General features: G+C 38.7%; 1 protein-coding gene across 4 annotated transcripts in view; it reads left to right on the top strand.

The window, feature by feature from the left end:
• The window catches only part of LOC122789323 (collagen alpha-1(XII) chain-like), a 1,412,827-nt gene that overhangs the window by 886,024 nt on the left and 499,808 nt on the right, over positions 1-26,995 (top strand). For all 4 annotated transcript variants that reach the window (XM_044056685.1, XM_044056683.1, XM_044056682.1 and 1 more), the window contains exon 3: positions 14,535-14,813. In XM_044056685.1, coding sequence (XP_043912620.1) covers positions 14,535-14,813 — 279 coding nt within the window. The remainder of the gene's footprint in view (positions 1-14,534; positions 14,814-26,995) is intronic.

Genomic DNA, 26,995 nt, shown 5'->3' with positions numbered 1-26,995 from the left:
CCCTGTACTACTGTACCACTCTGATAAAAACTCCACAATCTTCAGTCATATGCTTTACTTTAGACTAACAGCACATGTAGACAATACTGGCAAGCTCCAGTGATCTCTCCAATATATGTGAAAGGACAAAGATCTCTTGTTCCTCAGCCGGGATGAAATCACTTCTATTCTTCCTACATAAGAAGGCTGAACTATTTGACAAATTCTCCTTTCCAGCACACTGGTGTAGGACTTCCTAGGCAGGCTGAGAAATATGGCCCCTTGTAATTAGAACATACTTTTCATTTTATAAATGGGGGCCACCACTCAAGTTTGTTAGTCGAGAGATACTGTGCCCACATTCAATTTAAAACAAAAAAAAAAGAAGTTTCAATGAGATGAAAGCTTTTACTCTTTTTTTCATCTGGTTGAAGCTTTGGTGGAGTCAGTCTTGACAAAATGTAACTGAAGTGTGCAAACTCCTCAAGACATAAGACATGCAACACATAGTTCTCAAAGTCAGTGTGCTAAACAGTCACAGCCCTTAAGGCCAAACACAATGCCAGACACACTTGTTATAGGTGACTCCATAGTCAGACACACTGACGTCCCACTCAACCGGCCTGAACAAGGAAAAGATCACAGTAAGCTGCCTGTCAGGCGCTAGAATCTGCCACATAACACAAGCACTCAGGTCACTCCACAGCAAGTACAAGTATGACTCAGTCATTGTCCATGCCGGTGTGAACGACCTGAGACGTACCTCCCTGGACTACATGAAAAGAGACCTAGAGGAGCAAAAAACTACGATGACTCAAAATCATCCAAGGCCAACTTTGAGAGAAAAATCGCTAATGACACAAAAGTCAATCATAAAGCCTTCTTTAGCTATGTTAGAAACCTGGGTGGAAACTCCCAGATATGCTCAGAATTAGTCCAAAATGATAAAAAAAAAATCACTGAACCCACAGACATTGCCAACATACTGGCAGACAGGTTCAGTGGAAATTTCTCCCCTCCCTCACCCCCAAAAGGAGAAATATCTATCCCAGAGTCTAACTCACCACAGTAGCAGGTATAAGCAAGCAAAATCTGAGGGCAATGCTACTCAATGCTAGAAGTCTAAACCTCAAAATGCACTCACTGGAGTCACTCCTTTAAATGGAGAACATTGACATCTATGCAATTACAGAGACCTGGTTCAAGGCTCCAGAGAGTACCCCTGCATTACCAATCTATAACTCATACCACACTTTTGGCTACCTAACCTTGACTGAAACACTAAAGGAGGAGCAGTGTCCATATTCATTAAGGATATCCACACCTCCAGGCTAGTTGCTCAACATAATGCATCAGAAATTATCCAAGTGCAACTAACAATGGGCAAGACTGCAGTCCAGGTTGTAGCTTGTTACAGATCCCCTGCCATGTCCAGGATGCCCACTCCACATTTCTTGATATACTGGGTAATATTAAGGTACAGGCCAATACCCTAATAATGGGCAATTTCAACTACCCCACCATCAACTGTGAAAACTACTCATGTACTAACTCATTTGCTCAGTGCTTTCTGGAATTCATAAATTCCAATGCCCTGGATCAGCTTGTCCATACCGCCACCAGGGGCAGCAATATCCTGGACCTGGTCATTACCAATATGGGCAACTGATTTTCCATGCCAGAGGTCAACTCCTCGCTGGTCAGATCCGACCACAAGCTAATCACCCTAGACATAAATATCCTGCCATCAACCCCCATTAAGGAAATCACCATAAAAAACTTCTCCAAAGCCAACTTCATGCTTAAGACAGAAGTGGCAAGCTTCACGACATCCATACAGACATAAAATAAATAAATAAATAGAGGTACGACTGCTGAAACCTATACAAATGCACTGTATAAGCACATACACGAGTACATGGATCATGCCATCCCCAACAGAACTAAGACGCTGTCCTCCAAAAAAAGGATGCCAATCTAGTGATCCCCTGCCATAAACAAACTCTACAACAGAAGGAAGTAGCTGTTGCAAAAAAGAGGAAAATCCCTTGATTGCAGGAACTCCCTGGTCAGCCTCAATTTTTTTTTTGTGTCTTTTGGCTTTTTCCGGTTAGGGGTCACCACAGCGGAACTCCGGTCCGCTAATGATTGGTAGCTGATTTTTACATGTCGAGTTACCAGCCCTGACACACAACCTTCAACAAAGGTACGCCCATTCACACATATCTCTACGCAGAAGACGCTTTAGCTGAGAATCAAACCGGACAGCGTCTTACTGTGAGGCGACAACACTGCTGCAGCACCACCACCGCAGGTTCCCTGGTCAGAAGCTGAAATCCCTCATAAAATCCTCCAAAGCTAGTTATGAAAATAAAATCACCACAGATTCTAAAGACAAACACAAAACATTCTACAGTTATGCCAAGAATCTCAATGACAACACTCAGATCTGCTCTGAGCTACAGCACAATGGCACTAGATATACAGAACCAACTGATATTGCCAACATCCTGGCAGATAGGTTCAGTGCAAACTTCACCCCCTGTAGGGCCTATCACAATACCAGAAGAATTCAAAGCCCCTGTAATCATGGCTGCACAAGTAAAGACTGCACTCTCCAAAGCCAAGAACACAGCATCCATGGGACCTGACAGCATCCCAGGCTGCATTCTGCACGAACTACAGAAGGAACTGGCACCCCACCTAAGTATCATGTTCAATCATAGCCCCGCTTCAGGCTTTGTGCCTACTGAATGGCGCACAGTGACAGTTTTCCCACTCCACAAAGGGGGCGCCACCGTGGACCCCGGGAACTACCACCCCATTACCCTGACGAGCCTGGTCTGTATGGCAATGGAACGTATCATCTTGGAGCTTATAAACAAGGACATAGGTAACCTCCAAACTGTGGACCCCACTCAGTTTGGGTTTGTAAAAGGTAGGTCATGTCTCCTAAACCTGATTGACTTCTTTGAAGCAGTCACCAGAGCTATGGACGAGGGCAAGTTGGTGCACACAGCCTATCTTGACCTCACCAAGGCTTTCAACACCTTCCTCCACTCTGGAATTATAAACTCACTAGACTGAGCATAAATCCCTATGTCACAGGATGGGTGGCCAACTGGCTCACTGACAGAACCCACACAGTGAAAGTAGCCGACTCCAAATCCAGCTTCAGACCAGTGACAAGTGGAGTACCACAGGGCTCAGTCCTGGGTCCTCTCCTGTTTGGCATCTACTTCTCAGAGTCCAGGCTAATACAGCAGGTCTTTGGCTAATAAAGTTCGCAGATGACTGCAAACTAGGTGCCATAATAGAATCACCTAATGATGTGGACATTCTACAAAGGGGCCTCACTGAGACTGATGCTTGGTGTCAAGGTCATGGCCTCAAGCTCAGTGCCAAGAAGTGCATTGTCATCCCCTTTGGGAAAAACACTATACCCATGAACTACCACATAGGTGGTGGTCTACTAAACACCGAAAGTGTGATAAGAGACCTTGGGACACAGGTGGACATTAGTCTCTCCTTTGATAATCACATCGGCATAGTAGTTAGGAAATCCTTCTATGTGACACACCTCATCACAAAGGGGTTCACCTCCAGGAAAAAAGAGGTCATTGTTCCTCTCTACTCATCCCTCATCCCTCATCAGACCCATTATAGAGTACAATGCCCCGTTTGGCATGTACCTTGCAAGACATCTAAAACAACTAGAAAGGCCATAGAAATACCTCACTAAGAGGATTACCAGCCTCAAACAGATGCCATATGCAGACTGTCTCAAAAAACTCCAGCTCTACTCCATCGCGCATTGCCTACTCAGTGGCGACCTCTGCCTAACATACAAAGCTATGTCAAACCCAAATCTGTTGGACATGCTACACTTAAAGAAAACCCAGTCCTCCGAGCCACATGCTCCAGGGACCTAAACCTTGCCACCACAATAAACAGAACATGCTGGAGGGATAGATTCCTGTCCCAGAGACTTCCTATGCGCTGGAACAGACTACCCATTCATGTCAAGCAAAGCTCCTCATTAGCCCTCTTTAAGAAAAATCTCAACAACTGGATGGGAAATAGGAGATTCACCCTGGGGATCACTTCTGTGGCTCTGCTAGACAGGGGTGTAGGAAAATAACTTTCTTGGGTGGCGAAAGCCAGGGAACTTTTTTGGCTAGGCTTATATAGGCCCCAGGGCTGATAGCCTAGTAAATACCTATGAACCTATATAATTCTGAATTTGCTGTACCTTGAAGTGATGAGAATTTTCATTGCACTTTAAGTTGTCGATCACAGATGTGCCTGGTACTGTTTTATAATTACTAATTTCAATAATAGAGTTACTGCATATTCATATCAGCAGGATGATCTGCTTAGGTTTTGTGTTACTAAATAACCATTAAGAGACCGTCCTCAGAAGCTGGCATGTGAGAATCAGCAAACATGTAGAGGCAACTCATAACAGCTTTACTTTACTAACCCTGATGTGTATTAGGGTAGCATCATATTCCTTGCAGTATGGAATTTGTTGGTCATGTAGAAAATGTGAGGTGTCACAACAAAAAACTGCACACACACACCCCCCCCACACACACACACACACACCTTTCTGTTTTCTATCTGACTTAAGAAGGCTTTAACCAGGTAAGTAAATTTATGCAGCATAGATACCTTGAGTAATCTTATCTCTGTGCTGTCCAGAGGATGACACAGGGAGATCCAGTTGCCTTCCCCTGTTTTTCATTAAATTCCATTTCGCTAAAATTTCACCTCAGCACAAAAAAAAAAATGGACAAAATTTCAGCTCTGTGTGAAATAAAAAAGACTTTTTATAAGGGGCAAGCCCCTTTACATCCCACACATCCTTACCTGTATATATTGACTCTGCAGTTGTACAGCTTTACAGAAAATAAAAAGGGCTAAACGTGGAATCGCTGCTAATGCACCAACTGAATCCACACCAGTATGTGCACCAGCAGTAACTTCTTATCTGAAAAGTGATTGGGCAGTTCAGTATAGTAACATGGGACATGCTGAAATATCACCCCACCTCAGTGTCAGCTCAGTCAAGGAATCCACCCAAATCCCTTTTAGTTATAAGCCTCCTTTCTTCACTCATCCCCGGCCTCTACCAGGGATTGTGTGGGGAGCACCCCTGAGACCATCTTCCCTCCTGTAATTGTAAAGACCATCCCTTCACTGTTGCTGTGTCAGTTCCCTGAGCCACTAATCAAGCTTGGATCGGCTGGGCTGTAGTTAGGGCTTTATCATTCTATGCCACCAGAGTGGCTACTAGCTTTAAATATGTGGTGAAACTGCATGCCTCCAGCTTCTGAACAGTTAAAGTAGCGAGGATTCATAGGTGAGCCTTGATGTAAACAGCTACTAATATCTGATCAGAAATTTATATATATATATATATATATATATATATATATATATATAAAATTTTGATTGTTTCTTAGTATACCCCCCATTTAAGCTTTGGTTTTCCGTACCATTTCAGATGCTCCATTGTTAATGTTTAGCTTTCTGTGCACAGTGTTTATTCTGCTGGTTTAATTAGACTTTATTCTTAGAACTGGTTGTCTTCTGGGGTTGTAGGGTATGTATCATGGACCAGGATTCAGAAAAAATGTGAGAAATATAGACAAACAAGATTCCACCTGCAGATAGTTTTCTTTTATGTGTAGTATGCTTGGAACTTCAGCATTTGCAACAGGATTATGGAATCTGCAATGCTTTTGACAGAAGAACCATTAAGGCACATAGAAAGGAGTTAGTCGTAAAGGGCTGTTACCCAAAAAGCAGAGGAAGATGATTAATCCTTTCACTTGGAACTTTCATAGCCCTAAGAGAAGTAGTTGCATAGAAGGAATGAAGACTAAGGCAAGAGTAAAACTTACAATAAAGCTTCTGTGGTACCACCCAAACTTCTGTAACATGAAGGTGTGGAGCCACCTACCTTGTAGATGCTTCTAAGAGAAGCAGACAAGAAAATGTCAAATCCTTTTTGGGTACCAGTGAGGTTGCCAGGCTTTCTGTATTCTTCACATATGGAATTTGAAGACAGGATAGCTTCTCTTTCTTATCAGAGTTACGGTCGGGAAGACTTATCTTCTCCAGGCCTCCTTCTGTCAAAACTGTTATGTCCAAATTCTTCTCTTTACAAAGAAGCCAAACAGTTCTTGTTGATTTCAATTAAAACAGGAATATGGAGGCTTTAGTCCAGGTTACTATGTGGCATTACTCTTTATATATACATATACATGTACATAGGTTTAATATCGAGGAACAAAATAATTTGCGACTAAAATACCGAACCATAACCACAACCACAGAAAAAAAACCGCAAATCAGTATTATGACAAATCGGAAAACCAGTAGTAGTGATGAGAGCAAATTTTATTCGACAAAACCTTTCAAAGTATTAAAATGATCATATAATCAGACTTAAAATAAGGACATATAAGCGCTTTCATCTTCACATTGAAAACTTCCTCATAACTTTTTTTAAAAACAGACGCTTTATATAGACAAATCAGGATTTACTAAGAAATCACATGATAGCCACGCTCCTTTAAAAGAAAAGGTCTTAAACAGCCATACAATACCATTATAAATTAAATCAAAAGTGTATTCGTTGTTACTAAAAATTTAATACAATAGTCGGTAAACACTCATAAATCTTATAGGTTGAAACACATCTGCACATACATCGTCAACCAGACTTCATGTACCCTACACACAGACACTCTAGCATACCTTATCGCTCACTCGCACACGCAAAGGACTCCACAATTAAAATAAATGCAGCATTCATACACAATAAGTCCAAGCATTCTCAGCACACACACACAAAACAGCAGCCGGAACACTCAAAAGTAACTGAACTTAAAGAAACGCTCACTCGCAACTACATATTTAGCATTCACTCACACACACGGACTAAACACCAACTCAGAAGCAGCTTGCTTCTAACACCCGCGGACATTACAAAAGGCGATAATCTCAGCAGCATCGAAAAACAAAGCAGTACACAGTGAATATGCCATAATTAGGAAACTAGCGACAGTAAAAAGTACACATTTCAATACTTCCACAATCTACTGAAGCACGTGGATCACAGCGAAAACACAAACTACTACCAAAAACTCATGCGCCCAAGACATCTTTACTATTGATTCACTAACACTCATCCTATTTAAAAACAACATTACTTACCTAAACTAAAAACCACTTCAACGCCAAAAAGATAGAAGGCAGGCAGATGTATGTAGTCCTTCAGTAGAATAGCTCCGGCAGGATTCACTTCTAAAGAAAGGGAGTTCCACACAGCAGATTCCGCTTTTTATTAGGTTGTTGGAGTGGGCTGGGCAGGACAGCTGTGACATCACTTTCTGGGAGGTTCACTGGCTACTTGTATAGAACATGATAATAAGGGAGTGATGTCGTCAGTTGGTGGGAGGGAACTCTTTAGTAACTTCTGCAGAAGTAAAGTAGTGCTGACGTCGGCAATTCAGAGCCACTTAGAGGGTTTTATAGGGCGGGATTAATTTAGTTTGAAACGGAAATGAACATACTACGGGGAAAAAAAGCTTGCGACGAGAAAAACAGTGAAATAAATATTTTTTTAGAGACACTGTGTAAATTTGTGTTTGTAAGGTCAAATAAAGCGGATGAAAAGACCCAACAAGTTGAGGAATGTGATTTACTATCGCATTGTTCTCCTTTAAACTACTATATCTGCTTCTAATTAGTACAGCTCAATTACTAGTCCATCACTTCTTCTCCGTAAACACTCACACCCTGCTTATCTCTTCTAATACCTTACTCTATTGTATTTCTTAAATTACTCCTACCTATTTTATACACCACTCTTCTATCTGTAAAGTCTTCTAAGTGGCTTGTAAATGTAATATTTTTAAATATCAATACAAATGTTATACTGACTACTATGCTACTTATTCACTGAAACTACAATATAAAATGTGTTATTGTAAATATTTGACTGCATAAAATAGGATACCTTGGAGCCTTTCTCCCTCATCCTCTGCTGAAAAATGGCATTTGTGCCCAGCTGGACTTCCCAGTAAACAAATGTCAATAAAGAAATAATAGTTCAAATAAGAGGTTAATCTGTTAGACTAAACTGCCTGACTTCAAAAAATGGGATGATGTTTCAGAAAAGAAATGTCTGCTAAGGCAAAATCAGGTATAATAAATGGGAAAAAACTATCTGCAACTACAGGTAGAATTCGATTTGCAAACAAAAAACATTTTTGGAAAAGTTTAACTTTTACAGTAGCAGATGAACTGTTTTGCCTTTTTCAACTATTAAAAAAATCAGTAGAAACTAGTAAGGTGTGTGTGTGTGTGTGTGTGTGTGTGTGTGTGTGTGTGTGTGTGTGTGTGTGTGTGTGTGTGTGTGTGTGTGTGTAGGTGGGGCAATGTTAGTAACTCTTCAGTCTACAGGAAATGGCCCACATTTTACTACTCAGAGGCATTGGCTTTTGACAATGCTTTATTACAGGTCATGCACTTGCTAAGTGATAAGTTACAGGATGTGATGGATACAACTACAGCATGAAATAGTGCAATTACTAAGCTAGTGAGAAAAGTAAATGAAGAAGGGAGTGCTACAATCATGCATACGCTAGCACATCAAATACTTTTTTGCTAAAGTTAGACATCCTGGGTTATGCCAAAGACACACATAGCTTGTTATCCTTTTCCCTTCTGACAAAGGTACTCTCTGATGTCCCCCAGGAAGACATATGGCGTCAGAGATATTGGTCTCTCATTGACCTAATCTCTTATTTATTGCTACTTGCATAAAGAAGCTTAACTTAGTATAGTAACGTATTATTTGAAAAACAGCACTACGTTCTTAAGAATCCTGTTCAGCATGTAAGCTGAAGCAGGATGATGGATGGTTACATATAATGCTAAGTCATTGTACACCTCTATAGATTCACATGAGATTTAGAAGTAGTGCACCTTGACTGGAAGCTTATATCATGCTCAAGCCCAAGGTTCATGGCTATATGGGAGTTTGCATTCAGATTATTTGTCCTATATTACAAATATCCACACAAATGGCAACATTTCTTTTAAAATGCTGTACAGAAGAACAAACACCAACAGGAAGTTTGTTCCATAATTTAAAAATTTGTGTCATAGATTTCTCTCTTCCTAGTATTGTTTAAAAAGATATATAATAATGACCATTCGGATCCAATACAATGCGTGAAAGGGTTATTCAGACAAGATATAAGACACCTTAAAAATAAGTCACAAATCTCCCATGAATAATACATATGTTATATTTAAATTTAAATAAATTAACAGGATTTTTTTTAATTACATTACATTTACTCCATATGCATGACGGCAGTAAAATAAAATTCCATCCATTCAGCCTACCCTACTGATACAGGTAGGATGATTTCAGACCCCCTATCCTCTCACCATCTGAACCATGCCTTTTTGAAAACCTCAGCAGACCTAAAATCTATTAACTTCTTTAGGAATATGATCCAGTCATTCGCCACCCTGAATGTTTCCCTTATGTCCAGAGTGAAACTGGAGCTTTCGATTTGAGATCTGTGGCCCTACCCCACTATATCCTTCTTGTTAAGATCATTTTCACCCATACTGATCATTTCCTAGTGTACATAACTATGTCATGCCTCCTATTTCTCATTTCTTCCACAGTGAAAACATCCAATTTCACAAGCTTGCCTTTCTATCCCCACTCCACAGTTCCCTTATGATTCTTGTGACTTTCCTTAGTACAGTATCATCTAGTTTTACTTCTTTTTTTGAAAAGACAATAGAATCCTGTACAGTATTCTAGCTATGGCTTAACTGTTTCTAGTTATTCCTCTCTGAATGCACATAGCATTGGGCTGCTTTCATTGCAGGTCTTATTGTTTACTTTGACAATGACTCCCTGATCATTCTCTAGGCTGATTGTAGCTAGTTTGTCTCCCCCAACTGGTACAAAGTTCTGGGCTTTTTGGTCTCTAACTATAAAACCTTGTATTCTATAACACTGAGCTTTAAAGGAACACTCCATCCTCTCATACAGTTTAACTCAATTGTTGGGTTTCTTTTCTCCCTACAGTATGGTTCCAGTATTATGCATGTACCAGAAATCTGCTTGTAGTTTTTAAAACTTTTATTTCCTTGCATTGGAGTCAAAGGAAAGGAAAGCCCACTTACTTTTTTTTAAACTCAACTTCTCACATACTTTGCAGAGAAGTTGGTCTCCACCTGCATGACATATCATAGACACAGTTAAATCTGTAGTTTACCCTGACAGCTAGTGCTGTCAATCTTAGATGAGCAATTAATCCTGCTGTCAGGAACACAGCAGCTGTTATAAAAAAAGACAGAAAGCTGTGGAATTGTTTCAACTGTTTTTATTGCAGAGGGAGGAGAACTTAACACTCCCCTTTCATAGTAAAACAAAGCAATTAGATCAGTCAGAGGTTTAAAGGAAGTTAAGAGTAGTTGCAAAGATTTCTGTGACATTTAGAGAAAAGTCAGTAAATATTCTTTCTTCTAAAGTATAAATGCATTTACCATTTTCAACCCCCCCCCCACACACACACACACACACACACATGTCAGAACTGCAGAAAGAGTCAGGTGGCAACCCTATCAACTAGGTACACTGATACTGTTCATAAAAAAGGTATTTTATGCTTTGTGTGACATCCTTCCAGAGGGGGATGCATATATGGTACATGCAAATCCATTGTAAGAGATTTCCACTGACTTTAAGTCAGTCCTTACATTGTCAGACAGCAACCATAATATACAGTTGAATTTACTTTAACATACATTTACTATGTGTCCTTGCATTAAGAACACTAAGAAAAGGAAATCAGAAGTACTTAACTGTGTTTAAATGCATACACACATGCTTTTCTACACGTCCTTTATATACATATACAGAAATGCATACATACACACACACTAGTGTGTGTGTGTGTGTGTGTGTGTGTGTGTGTGTGTGTGTGTGTGTGTGTGTGTGTGTAATATGTGTGCATGCAATGAATTTATAATAAACATAATATAGTTAAGAATTATTAATGTATACATTCTAGTAAATTTTGCTCAATTATCTACTTGGTCACACATTGGCTGTGTTCCGCATGCAATCTTGGTCAATGTCTTTCTGTCAGTATTTTTTTATTTGTATTGATAAGTGCATTTACTAACTGTTATTATCTTTGCCAGTGTAGCTTATCTTGTGGCTGAAAAGGGTCCTGGGACCAGTTCACATTCTTGGTTAACAAAGTATAAATAAATATGAAATAGAAAAAAGGAGGGGGAACATGACAGAAATAATTGGAACTAGTAAAGCCCATTTTAAGTCTGCATCATTCATGAGAGAGAAAAATCCTCACACAAGGCATTGGGAAGAAGCAGACAGACTAAGTTTAGGGTCCCACTACTTGTCGCTTGTAAATGTACTGCAAGGAATCATTTACTGCAGTGAGAGTTTTCACACCTCACCATGAGAGTATGGGGGAGGGTTTATCAAGTTTGTTAGGACTACAAAAGACTCCTCTTAGAAAAAAACTGTTCTTTATATGCTTTATTTTGCTGCAAATAGCTAACAGCTATTTATAGTACAGAACAAGCTCTGGCAGACAGATAAATGGGGCTCAGTCAGGTAAACACAGAAGCAGCTCTTTTACAGAAGGTGTGTTTAGATGACAGTGCTTCACAGTCCTGCCATTATATTTTAATGGCATGAGAAAACAGCACCACTTCCTTATGTCTGGCATGAGTCATATAAAGATGACTTGAAATGCATTCTGGGAAGAAGGAAGGAAAGCAAGAAAATAAGTTCACGTTACCAAGGCAGGCCCCCATCATCCGCCATTTTGAGAGAAACACATTAAAATTGTAAAAGAAGCACTTGGAGTGATTTTGAGGCATTAAAATAGCTCAAAAACAAAGATACAATGACAAAAATATGCTTTTTGAGTTCTAAGGTGGAGTTTTCCTTTAACATTTTCTAGGTTTATTTATGAAAAAATATTTATCGTTTTATGATGCATTGATGATGTGATTTTTTTTGTACCTTTAAATGTTTAATAGGTTTTCAGTAAACTCAGCTCTGAAGAAGTCTATTTGTGTAGGATGAAAGCACTTAACTGAGGTTTTTTTTTCTGATAAAGTTTTCTATGGCACAGGTATTTTCCACCTCTAGTGGTTCTGTTTTTATTTTTGTTTATATTATACAAGTGTCTTCCATTTTTTTCAATTGTCATATATATGTCCTCACTACTGCAGGCAGCAAAATCATCACCATCTATATAAGAAAATATAGCAACTGTAAGGTTATACTGTAATATAAAAGAATTGTCAGTTATAAAACTTTACATGTGTCAAGTACTTCAGTTTTGCAATAGTAATGCATGCAGAAAAACTCTTAACCTGTAAAATATGCACAGCAAATGCCTGCTGCTTGAAAAACTGCTCTTTTGCAGGTAAATCATTAAGTGAAATAATTATGACATGATTGCACACAATTACAATAAATAATTTCTACTTACATTTTTCTAATTACAAAGTAAAATAGCTCTGGGGTGGACAGTATTGAGAAGCAGCAGATTTTTCATAAAACAAAATGGCAGCCCCTTTTCAATTCATTCTAGCATATTTCATCCAGTAAAACCAGTACCAGCCATCTGTTACTATTGCTTCCGTATATCACACTTTAAAATAGTTAATTATCTTTACTAAACATGCACTGTATGTATTGCCCCTGTAAAGAGTGCAAGAAAGCAGCAGCTATGTCTTGTGGAATTCTAATAACTGGAGAAGAAAAACTATCATTTTCAAAATGAAGTTATTATACCTCTATGTGTAGCTCTGCAGACATAGAGTAATGAAACAGTCAGGATAGAAAGTTCTAGGTGAACAGTAAAGTGATGCATGCTGTGCATAAGGAATTATAATTAGATAGATGAAAGCAGCTTAGCATGTATCATCCTGATGAAAAGCAAAAGAAGGGAAACACAACAGAAACTTTCCAACATGTAGCATAAGAAAAAGTGGGAGAGGGAGGTCACAACATAAGGTAAACATAGATTGCAACTGGGTACTATGTTTAAAAAAGATATATAAGAACAACAGGACACAAATGGTGGGTACATGTTGGGGTACCTCAGGGAAGATATCAGAAAGCAGTATTTCATAAAAAGAGTAGTGAGTGGTTTAGATCAGCCTTTGGAAATTATAGCAGGGTTAAGAGCAGTGAATACATTGAAGCAATTAACCTGAAAAATGCAACAAAGAATGCATGGGACAGCAAAAGGTCATTGTTGTGACATCATTGGAGGTATGCTAATAAATAATTATATACATTGAGAAGCACACACATAGGTTCATAGGTTGGTACTAGGCTATTGGCCCTAGGGCCTATACAAGCCAAGCCATAACAATTCCCTGGCTATTTTTTCCCACAGTATTTACTTCCCATCCATAAACAAGACATGAAGACTATTTAAAAGACTCCTTAAAACTTTCTATGAAATTTCTAGTTAATCAAGGAGACTAAAAGAGTTGTGTGAAAGGTGGTTCTAACTCTGATCCTGAAATATGCTCTCCCTGTTTCCACAAGAAACGTATCCCCATAGTAGGAAGCCCTACTGCCTTTCCTTGGAAAAAGCAAGCTGGCTCTCATTCAGCCACAGAGTAAAGTTTATCCTCTGTACCCTTATTTAATGCTACTTTAGTTGGGGTACTGCAATACCCAATGAGAAATGTTTAAACTTAAAAGCAGCCATAAGAACATTTCAGCCTTCTTCACTGGCATTGCTGTCAGTTGCTGCACCCTGTTTTTCTAACATCTAGCAGGCCTTCTCCATTAATAATCACAAAATTTAGGACTGTGTTTCTGTAGTCTTAAGAAGCCTACCCATCTTGCACAGGATTACATTCTGAGTTAAAAGTCCTATTTTATAAGGATTTTAATTGTAGCTCTCATTCAGCTATAACCTTAATTAAAAACACTTTAGTAACAATTACAATGCTGCTCTTTGATTTGTTTTGTTAAGGTGATCCACCAAATATGATGGAACTAATTTTACAGATTTTTAAAACTGGTGTTATGAAATCATGTATTTTCAGCCGTTAATAAACATAAAATAGTTACTTGCAGGAAAGAGTCTTCTAAACTTCTGCACAGTACTTTTATGCATGCTTATGTGATATTACTGTTTATAAGTAATAATTTGCCTGCTTTACGTTATGTTGTTTTAAGTAACTGAGTCATAGCCTGAAAATAGACAGTAATAATAATAATAATAATAATAATAATATATTTAGGGCTCCAGCTTATCCAGTAAAAGATAAACAGAGTTGGTAGATCATGTGATTCTGATCTGACTTTAAAATGTGTTGTTACATCTGTTTGCAGAGATGTAGCAGTGTGCAATCCCCATTAAATCAACAGAGATAGCATTTCTTATTATTTAAAGGTTGCTGACTCAAGTTTTACTTTTTCTTTTTATCTTTCTCTCTAGAGGTGATCAGAACTAAAAGGCTCAGAGCTTACGATATTACATCAAGAGGCTTCCAACTGAACTGGCCACCATTCTTTTCAGATGACGCTGGGTATTACGTGCTTAAATACTACTCTGCTACAGAACCCAACAGAAAAATTTCCCAAAATTTACCAGGATCACAGACTTCCCTTAAAGTGGCCAATCTACATCCAGGCACAACCTATGAAGTGACGCTAATCCCAGAAACTAATGTTGGACTCATGAAACCACAGACAATAACTGTGACTACTTTGAAAGGTAAGACACAACTACTTAAACAATACCAAAGTGAAGGAGATGTTCAGTATTTGTAATGTTAATCATTACATTCTCAGATGTAAAATCTGTGTAAATTATGTTGTCAGGTTTTATAGATAACAGACAACAGGAAGGCAGAAGTCATGCATTAATAATTTCAGGGTATTTTACACAGTATTATATTTTATATACTGCTTGTGTGAAGCAAGAGAAAAGTCATCAGCAGAAATTAGAACCTAAGTGTGCATCAACCTTTTTCAGGCATGAGGGTTAGTAAAGATATATTAAAGCTGGCAGCTGAACCAATAAGTTGGCTTCTGGTACACTTTTACTGACATCCAACTTATGAAATATGTGTGCTGAAAAGCATGCTCACACCTTCACAGGATGTGCCAGTAGAAGGGACAGTGCTTTTCATGAGGTCTATTTTGCAGGTCTGCCTTAGAGAGGGGACAGTATTTTTCAGGAGGTCCATTTTGCAGGTCTACCCTAGATATAATTATCCTATAAATGGATTCTATCCTTGGGCTGAGAGCAAGAGACAAGATTTGATGTTCTAGTGGCTTTTAGGACTTTGTTGTCCAGAGTTCAATTGATTCACCCACAATAAAGAGGTCTGAGGTGAAGGTGAGCTTCAGATTTTAAATGGTCCATTCTATAGTTGTCAGTGCTAAATAATACAAAAGGTCATGGTAATGTTTCACTGTGGTTGCAAAGGCAGAAAATGTCTGTAAAAAGTTGGAATATGCTTGCAACTGGTTTTACATACCCCCCCACACACACACACACACACACACACACACAAACTTACGAAGGGCTTTTTTTCTGAAATAGAAGCTTGAAATTAGACTTTTAGATGGATGGCTGCAATAGGTAACTAATTCATGATCTTCAGGAGTAATACTGTTGAATTACTGCAGCCAAGAAAAATCTTCCCAGCAATTTCCCACAAGTCCACATTAAGACAACATATAACATTTATCCAGAGGAAATCAGAGATCCTTCTTGATGCATCTATGACCTTTTACAATAAATAAATAAATCGTATGCAATATGTCTCACTAGTATTGCTACCCTAAATGGGATAAAATGAGAGATAAAACTGTCAATTTCCTCTTCTCTGGCAAGTAAAACCAACTTATAGAATTCACATTCATGATATCAGCTGTTGCTTTCTGTATTGCCTTTTGACCTTTTGTCTTAAACTGAGCAAGAGTAAGAAAGTCATTTTGATCAGCACATATGCTTTAAGCGGACAGTGATTCCAAGGTTAGCTCCACACCATCTTTAACAATTTCCTAACAAGGTACTAAACTAAAAAAGGATGATTCTTCCAGGTGATATGAGAACTAGAACTGGACATGAAGTGGATTTCTGGATTGACACCATCATGGGATTGTGCAGAAAAGATGAACATTGTTCATGTTCTGCTCTTGAATCATTGTGGAGATTATGTCTTCATCATCAAAAATACCATCTTCAGGTATCACCTTCCTGACCTTTCTAACCTATGAACCTATGAACCTATGACTGTGGCTATTAGAGCATATAAGCAAAATAATTACCATATAATAGGGAGTGTACAAACAGGCATTTAATACTGGATGAAACACTACCTTGTTAGATCTTTGAAAAATCAGCTGCATTCAGATGCATTCAAAATGGCCATAATCAATACATAGGAAATTTGGCAATGAATGCCTTAAAAGCTCAGTAATTCAGGATGTCTTCTAGAAAATGTTTTACTTAGATTCTGTGCCATACCTGGTGATAAAGAGACTCTCTAGAAGGTGTTAAAAACTGCCATTGCCTCACCAATATCTGAGTGATTTATATGTGATAACTGAGTTGTACTGAAAGAGCATCTCCAAAGTTTTATATCTGAGCTACAGACTTTGGGAAGGTAGTTCCCATTAAAAGATTCCTTTACCACCATTATACTGAGTTGATTATTTAGTTTCAGGCCCCCATTTAGATACAGTACACAATCTTGCTGACATGAGAGACCACTGCCAAAGGAACATTTCCTGCACATTTGACAACTGCTTTGCTACACAAGTCCCCAGCCTACTGGTACCATAGTTACCAACCTCAGCATACTACAGCAACAATGAATCCCTTTACACACAGAGGCAATATTTTGATATCAAGTATTTTTACAAAGGAGAACTGCCTCTTACAGCACCTGGCATGGGAGACTTAAGATGAGTAATTATACCATTTCCATTTCTCACCAGCTCAGACAAAAAGGAATATGTGTATATCCCATTTCTCCTATGATGATGTGACCTTGGAGGTAATATATTAAGAGATCAAGATGTGATGGTAGTGCCTTCACATAGGGGATTTTAGGTATTGATATATATGGTCATATAAAAAATGTAAGTGTCAGCATAGATTTTTTTTCTCTAGTAGAATTATTTCAAACATTTTTAAGCAAGCTAGGCCGGAGAATATACTTGGCTTTTGTGAGAATTATTTCTTACCAACTTATGCCAGAAATAATTTGTGTTCTGTAAAACATGTTATAGCTGTAAGTTGCTGGTTTAAATAAGAGATCACAGTCCTAATTTGTTATAGACAAAGAAGTACTATTGAATTGCTTGCATAAGAGAAGCAGTTAGAAACCTAGACAGTCTGCCATTGTATTTCGTCCTTACTTTTTAGAAGTTCTGTAATGAATATAGCATTGTTTGCTTAAAGGGAAAATGTGAGATTATGTGAAATATGCTCAGAGTTATGAGAACATTGCAAAATTTAACTGTCTTAGTTGACACTAGATGATGATTGCATTATTTGTCTGTCAGTTTAGAGTGTGTGAATTCTGCTTGGAAGAAATATTCAGGATAGGTATCACCTAAGCTGAGAACATGTTGAATCATGTATTTAAGTTAGTCTTTGTAGTCTGCCATGTTTCAATTTACTTTAGAATCTCAGTAACAATCAATACTATTCAGGAACAATAAAGCTTCTTTCCAATACATGATTTGTGTCTCATTGATATCGTGAGAGATACATTTATCAGACATTTTAAGTTGTCACAGCCAGACAGTTTTTTCTAAAAAGAATCTGACATGTTATTTTATCTGTCTGTAAAATTTGTGATGCAGCCAACAGATGAGAGGAGGAAAGTACTGACAGGAAGAAATTATCAGGATCCAGCATATTTCCAAAAATTGGCCTACAGAATTGAGCTTTGGGAATTCTGATGGAGATATGCTGAAGAGATGGAGGCTAAGACAGCTAGACCATTGTTCACAGAAGTTTGTATAATGGGCAGTAGCTGACACTGATGTCTTTAGTACTCCCTTCAGATAGATCTCTCTTCTGTATGCATAGAATGTTAGCATGTTTTACGTTTTTATTTGCATGCCAGTAGTAATGAAGTATGTTAAGTCTTTGAAGGGTGTTTCTCTTGAGCTAAAAGGTAATAAGTGAATGATTTTCAGGATTAGAATTCATTAATGGCAGTTATGTGGTCTTACACAGCCAACAGTGAAATAATCCCTATTATGTGCATAGCAGGAATATACAGAAAAGGAATGTGCAAAGTAAATTTCAACTGTTATATAGACAGTATGTTACAAAACAGAGTGACATAGAAAGAGAGAGATAGAGGCAACAATACAGTATCTTGTCATGAACAGTAAAGTATTATGGCAGGGCAACTTCGGTATTTAAATCTGAATCAGCAGAACTTTGAATCAGTAGAATCCTATCTTGTAAACATATGGTAAATTACTTTATGTCCAGGACATAAAAAGATGTTATCTTTCAGTTTCAGTGCAGTTACAGAAACAATGTCTAGAACTAGGGAACTTTCTATATTGTCTTGGAAATGTTTTATTGTTTTATGAGTTCCAGCAAGTACCAAGATCTGAGGAAAAGCCCTTGTGTATGTATTTTCAAAGGTGCTAAATACTGCTAGCTTTCAGCAGAGGGGTCTTACCTGGGATAGAGTCAGGTGACAAGAAATGATGTCATTCTGCAGGCTATCCCAGCAGCAATGCTTGAGATATTAATTTAAGAACTCTCTGAGAGAGACATGGTATTCTGTATTCTGTCCTGGACCTGACAAGATCTATTCACCACACATCTGCCTTGTTCTAATTAAGTACATGTACTAGGGTATAGTAATTTTCTTAGATATAGTCAGGAATATAGCAAAGCTTAATTTAGATTTTTTTCTTTATTTGAGACTATCCTGCAATGTTGTCTTAAATATTTCCTGTGATTTTGAACCCTGATGTTAGTGTACATGTATATATTTCGTATGGTCTTGTTTTTTGTTATTTATTATTAAATATATTTAAACCTTTCATTGTGGCTGATCTGTCTAGAGATATTTAAGTTCTGAGAGTACTTACATATTTATTTGGTGACACTGTGTAAGCCACTCCTAATAGCCTTGGTCTTGGTCAGACTACCATTTTTATTAATAGTAATATTATACAGTACAATTGGATACCCTTTGTTAAGGGTCTTAAAGTAGCTGATAAGGAGTTGGCTGGTGGCAGTAATAACTACCTTGTAGTCTGGGCAGAAGGTGGCATAGCTAGTAAACCTGTGCCAGCCTTTCCCAGCCTTTTCCAGGTGTGTGTGTGTGTGTGTGTGTGTGTGTGTGTGTGTGTGTGTGTGTGTGTGTGTGTGTGTGTGTGTGTGTGAGAAGAGAGCAGAATCATATTAAATCATCAAGATAGGTTTTTATATGTAAACTATAGCATATTTTAATCATCTTATGAGCTTCCTAGGTGAAGTTGTTAGTAAGCTGTTAGTAAGCGTTCCACATTTTGTCCATTTGTCACACATTAAAAGAGGCAGTGTTACTCATTTTGGAGATGGAAGGTTGAAAGCTATGACTCAGTCATTCTCTATGTGTGTGTGAATGACCTTAGATATACCTCCCTGGACTACATGAAAAGAGATGTGATGGAACTCTTGGATTATGTGGCCCAGGCAGGTATGACCCTAGCCCTGAACAGTATTCTACCATCACCCAGAATGATACCACAGTGTGAGAAGATAATGATTAATTTCAATAGCTGGCTAAGTTTCTGGTGTCATTCTAAGGGGATCCAGTATCTGTCTGTCTGGGATGACATGATCGACAGACCTAGATGCTTTGCCAGAGACGGCCTGCATCTGTCACCCCTGGGATTCTGGGTATTGGCTAAGGCTCTTACCACCCCTATATTGCCTTTTTAGGCAGTGTTCCAAAGACCAAAATTCCACCATAACATGAGGGTCATGCGGCGCAGTTGCTAGAAGTCTAAATCTCAAGATGCACTTACTTGAAGCTCTCTTCAAAATGGAGAATGTTGACATCTGTGCTGTAATGGTGACCTGGTTTAAAGAGGCAGAAAGCACCCCTGCGCTCCCAGGCTACAACTCATTCCATACCTTTCAGCCTCAGAATACGGCCAGAAGCTTCAAAGCCAGTGGTGTTTTCATATTCTTAAAGGATACGCACACCTCTAGACTGGCAGCCCAGCACAATGCATCCATGATTCTTCAGGTACAACTAACACTGGGTAAGATGGCGTACAAGTCATAGCCTTCTACAGAACCCCAAACATGTCCCTAGATTCTCACTCCAAGTTCCTAAGCACCCTGGAATCTATCAAGGTCCAACCTAATACTCTCATACTGGGTGACTTCAACTACCCTTCCATCAACTGGGAAAACTATTCAAGTACCAATGTATACGCCCAACACTTTCTGGAATTTATCAGTTCCAATGTCCTGGACCAACTCATTCTGACCCCCACTAGAGGAAGTAACATCCTCGACCTGTTTATCACCAGCATGGGAGACCATTGCTCCACACCTATATTTAATTCCTCCCTGGTTAAATATGACCACAAACTGATCACCATGAAAATCTCCATCTCACCTACACCTCCCCCCCACTAAGGTGACCACCCTGAAAAACTTCTCTAAAGCTGACTTTGGGCTGCTAAAAACAGAGGTGGCTAACTTCTCGGCACCCATGCCAATGGAAAGTACCTGGATGACTGCTAAATCATGCACCAATGCACTGTACGAGCATGTACACAAATGCATGGACCTTGCCATACCAAATAAAACTAAGACGCTCTCCTCCAAAAAAGGAAGCCAATCTGGTGGTCCCCAGCCATCAATAAACTCTACAACAGAAGGAAGAAAGTGTTGCAGAACAAAATGAATTCACAGGACTGGAAAACCTCCCTTATCAGTCTCAACAAAAAGCTGAGATCCCTTATCAAACCCTCTAAAGCCAGCTATGAGAATTGTAGCTAACACCAAAAACCACAAAGCCTTCTATAGCTATATCAAAAACCTCAAAGGCATACCCAGATTTGCTCTAAGTTATTGCACAATGGCACCTCCTATACTGAGCCAACAGATATAGCCAACATACTGGCAGACAGATTCAGTGCCAACTTTACCCCTCCCCCCAAGGGCCCTATCACAATACCAGAAGAAAGCCTGGTACCCACCATTTCTGTGGCACAGGTAAAAGCTACATTGTCCAAAGCCAAGAATACAGCTTACATGGGACCTGATAATATCCCTGGCTGTGCCCTACATGAGCTACAAAATGAACTGGCACCACATCTGTGTGCCCTGCTCAGTCACAGGTTTACCTTAGGCAGTCCCTAATGAATGGTGCACTGCTACAGTCTTCCCGTTCCATAAAGGGGAGCATCTACAGACCCTGGAAACTATTGCCCCATTACCCTGACGAGTCTGGTATGCCAAAGCTATGGAGCACATCATCATGGACCTGCTTAACAAAGATATAGGCAATCTCCAAACTCTTGACCCCACACAGTTTGGCTTTGTCAAGAGGAGATCCTGCCTGCTGAACCTGGTTGACTTTTTCGAGGCTGTCACCAAGGCTGTGGATGAGGGTAAGGCAGTGCATACAGACTACCTCGACCTGGCCAAGGCCTTTGATAACATTCCCCACTCAGGTATCATTGATAAACTCACCAAACTAGGCATGAATCCTTACATCACTAGGTGGGTTGCAAATTGGCTCACAGGCAGGACCCACAGAGTGAAAGTTGCAGATTCCAAGTCAGACTGTTGACCAGTCATGAGTGGAGTCCCACAGGGCTCGGTCCTGGGCCGTATCCTGTTTGGCATCTGTTTCTCAGAAGTCCAGGCCAACATAGAAGGACTTTGGCTGACCAAGTTCACTGATGACTGCAAGCTAGGAGTCATTGTCAACTCTCCATGTGATGCAGACATCCTACAAAAGGGCCTCTCTGAGACCAATGAAGCCATGGCCTGAAGCTTAACACCAAAAAAATGCGTTATCATCCACTTTAGAAAAAACTCAGTTCCCATGAATTACCATATTATTGGGAGCCCACTGAACACTGAAGGGGCCATAAGAGATCTGGGCACCCAGGTTGGCAGCCACCTTACCTTCGACCACCACATTGCCACTGTGGTCAGAAAGTCCTTCTATGTGACACATCTTATAACCAAAGGTTTTGCATCCAGGAAGAAAGAAGTCATCATCCCTCTCTACTCATCCCTCATTAGACCAATCATCGAATATAACCCCCATTTGGCAGGTACCTGACCAGACACCTACAACAGCTGGAGAGGCCACAAAAGTACTTCACAAAAAGGATCCTAGGCCTTAAGCACATATCCTACATGGGCAAACGCAAGAAACTTCAGCTGTTCTCAGTCTCTTATCATCATACTTAGAGGTGATCTCTGCTTGACTTACAAAGCCATATCCGACCTAGCACTACTTGAAATGCTACACCTAAAGAAATCCCAATCCCCCCATGCCACATGCTCCAGAGATCACAACCTCATTACCACAATTAACAGAACATGCTGGAGGGACAGGTTCATCTCCCAAAGACTGCCCATACTCTGGAATAAGTTTCCCATTCATGTCAACCAGAGCACCTCACTGGCCTTCTTCAAGAGAAATCTTGGCAAGTGGATGGGTAACAGAAAGCTCACTGCAGGGATCACTCCAGTTTCCCTATTGGATAGGGGCACTGTGAACTAATATTGGGTGGCACGGTGCCTGGGCAATTTTTTGGGCTAGGCTTGTAAAGGCTCCAGGGGAATTAGCCTAGTACACATCTATGAACCAATGAACAGTGAATTATATTAGGATTGCGGAAAAGAGATATTTCCAGGGATTCATGAAAGGCCTAGCACAAGCTGTAGAGACATGTTAGTTGTGATGTGGAAAGAACTCATTATTGGCAAATATTCATGTCCCTGAATTTTAGTTTCTACAGTGAGGTGTAGATCATTGCTGATCTGCTTGTTGTGGTAGTTAACTGCTGCTTATGCAGGTATTGGCATCCCCCTCAGTCACTCTCACACACTGATGTACACATTCAAACACACACACACACACACACACACACACACACACACACACACACACACACACACACACACACACACACACACACACACACACATACCACAGTCCCAGTAGTTGTCTCTGATTTCTCTGCCTTGCCCCATCTAGTAGTTTCCCTACACCAACCTGATCCCCATATTAGCTGAAGTGTCATTAAGGCACAAGGGTTTAGAGTACTCCCTATTGGCTAGTGTTTTCCCCCACCCCTCACCTCTGATCCCTGTACTGCTGTTATGGCACTCCGGTTTATTTTAATTCCTGGTGTTTGTTGACTCCCCCAACCCCTGATCCCCATACTATGATCATGTTTTGTAGATGAACACAGCCTTTGGGTGATGTTCATTACTACAACATGCTGGGGCTGGCCATGCTGTTCTACATGGCCAAATGATTTCTTGAATCTCACTCTGTGTAGATGCTTTCCTGGAGGTAGTTCGGGAGGAGAGAGCACATGGCTAATTAGCATATGCCTCTTCCTCGGACATCTGGACTGCCTCAGTAGTATTCAGCATGGCTGTGGAGGCAACCCTATGTGGTGCTGCATGTCTTCATGCTAGAGCACCATGCAGCACCACATTTGGCCTGCTTCTGATTACAAAAAGGGTATCGTAATGTGTACACATTGCTGTACCTTTTTGAGTTCCGTTCATTGTTTTTATATCTGGCAATAAGTAATTTACTTTACTATGTAAAGTAGCTTTGGTGAATATTTTTTAAGTGCTGATGCTTTTAATTGCTTCCCAAAATGTATTTGCTGTCCAGGATATGTAGTTTATAAACTTCTGTAGTATTTTATCTTTGCAAAATTGTTTTTGTTTCTGCTTCAGTTGTCAGTACACAGAATTAATTTTATTTTTTGAATCTTGTTTTAACCGTTGATATAGGGCAAGTGTTGTTAAACCTATATCTGGTAATAAGTAATTTACTATAAAGTATATTTAGTTTTTAAGTGCTGATGCTTTTAATTGCTTCCCAAAATGTATTTGCTGTCCAGGATATGCAGTTTATAAACTTCTGTAGTATTTTATCTTTGCAAAATTGTTTTTGTTTCTGCTTCAGTTGTCAGTACACAGAATTAATTTTATTTTTTGTATCTTGTTTTAACTGTTGATATAGGGCAAGTGTTGTTAAACTAGACTGATCATTTTTCCAGTTTGACCATAGTTTGTCTCATTTTTATAAAAGTCTTAACTGTGTTCTTTGCCATGACTATTCTGATACCATATACATTTTTCTTTTTATTTTGTATGGGAGGGAGTAGATTGTGAAAGACTGAAAGGATGAATGTAAGGACATTGCATTCATATAGCTGAACTCATTCTACATTTTGTAATTCTGAAGAAAGACGTATGTCTGAGGAATCTGGGGTTGATCTAATATGGATCACCTGAACAGAGAGGTTAATATTAGAGGTTAATAGCCTTTGTCTAATGGCCTGTTTCCATAAAAATCTATTAACCATGTTTGGAATGCAAACATAATTTTTTTTTTTCCAAAATGTTTTTATTCATTTTATATCACAATAACTTAACAGTGTAATAACAAGAAAAAACAAACTATATACAATGTCCATAACAACTAAAAAGCAATATACATGGGAGAACATTTAATATTTCTCTAACAGATTATTCAATTTTGTCCAAGCAATTAAATGATGAGTTGTGTTGTTAGTCCTTCCTTTTATAGTAGCAATCTCATTCTTACAAATATATCTCACAAGATGAATAAACTCAACTTTAAAGACTGGAGCAGATTGAGATTTCCAATTTTTATTAACAATTTTTCTTGCTATAGAGAGGATAAACCATAATAAAAATGTTTGGTTTTTAGAAATGACTTCAGGAACAGGAACACTGAAAAGGATAAGGGAGTCAGAAATTACACAGTTGTCATTCCATAGAGCTTTGCAAAGATATTTAAAATCTAACCAAAATGGGGAAATTATTTTGCAATTAACAGCCATATGTATCCAGTCAGCATCAGGGTGTTCACATCTCCAGCATTTCATTTCATCTTTCTTGTACATAATTGATAGTCTATGTGGGGTGAAAAAACATCTATGTAAAAATGTCCATGTGTATACATGCCAGAAAAGGGAAGATGTGGATTCCTTCACTGACTGTAAACAAAGTTTTTTATCTTTTTCTGAGGATACTTGTCTATTAACTTTACTTGAATAATTCCAAAAAGAAACATTTGTTTTGCTAAAATAATTTCTGAGAATTTTATAAATGACAGATATGTATAAAGTGTTCTTGGGTGAACAATTAATAATTGTTGAGATAAAATCTAAGATTTTTAAGTTACTCTTATTGTATGCCTCCAATGAGGGTACAAGCTTCGTATGTATAAAATCCTTACAAGTTTGGATGTCCAGCCAATTGCAGTTTTGCAAACTATATCTGCTGATCAAATAGTCTGCAAGACTTTATTTTATTAGCTGAGAGAAACCGATTCCAATATAATAGGTCACCCTTCTTAAATTCTAACATTTTCTGAGCATCAAAAGATATCAAACATTCATTTGTGTAAGCAATAGAAAACATAATTGTTAATAAATTCTTAATTGATTGGAAAACATAAGCTTTTTAAACAACAACAATACTTAGTTTGTAATAGGTGTGAGAACAAGTTTTGACCTTTCACTTTGAATGTATATTTTTAAAATCAATATAAAGATGTTTGTATGCATTTAAGTATATGGTTCAAGCAATGTCCTTTTGCTATTATGAAGTAAGATTTCATGTACTGATTTCCAGTACGATGTATAAGAAGTATTATTCCAAAGCAACACTATGTTAATAAACGCAGAGTTTAAATAAAAATCAATATCTGGAAACCTTATACCGCCTTCATCCCAGCTTGTGGTGTGCCAGAGAAGAAATTCTTGTTTTTTTGGGATACCAAAGGAAGTTGAGTAATAAGTTATTAATTGTCTGTTTAATTTTGACAGGTGGGGGAATTATTAGAGCTTGGCCAATGAATAAGATTTTAGGTAACAGTATCATTTTGATTAAAGTTAGTCTGTATTCAGATGTGAAGAAGAGTCTGTTCCAGCTGTCAGTTAGACTAGTAATTGAGTTTATAAGTTGTTGGTAATTAGATGTGAGTGATTTTCTATAATTAGATTCAATAATGATAACTAGATATTTAAAAAACAAAAACTCCAAGTGACCACCACAGCTAAAAGCATACGTAGTTTATTAAAAATATGACAGGATAAGTGCTTTCACTCAAAGTGCTTCTTCAGATCCATGTAACAGACAAACATTGCATCCAAGTTTAAATATCTTAGCAATAATAAAATAACCAATAAAAGCTAATCAATAAAACAATTAAGTCACTGATGTGATCTACGTTTCTTAAGAACAGGTTTTAAAGGCATAGTAGCATTAATTCCTGGTGATTTATCTGCGTGCATTCTTGCTGTCCACTGCATTTCAGCTAGCTCTACTCTGTTGTTAATATTACCTCCCCCCCTTATTATCTGATATCAGTCACAGTACTGTAAATTCATGCATGTGCCCTTCATTATTGGATATGTGCTTAGTTAAAGCATTAAGGAGATTCATTTTCCTGATGTCACCCAGATGTGGCATAATACGTTCTTTAAGCATTCTGGTAGTCTTACCAATGTAGAAAGAGGCACATGATCTACAGCTTGCCGACTTCCCTTACCTACATTGTTCTAACATGCCAGACGTTGTTCACCTTGGAGACCTGCTCATTTGTTTCAAGGAGAGATATCTTCATGCATCCCTCTGCCAATCGTATATTTACTTTCAACTTG

This window comes from Protopterus annectens, chromosome 14.part0 (genome assembly GCF_019279795.1).
Source record: "Protopterus annectens isolate FY-2018-M chromosome 14.part0, PAN1.0, whole genome shotgun sequence".
Taxonomy (NCBI): domain Eukaryota; kingdom Metazoa; phylum Chordata; order Ceratodontiformes; family Protopteridae; genus Protopterus; species Protopterus annectens.
This window is presented reverse-complemented; position numbering and strand designations above follow the sequence as displayed.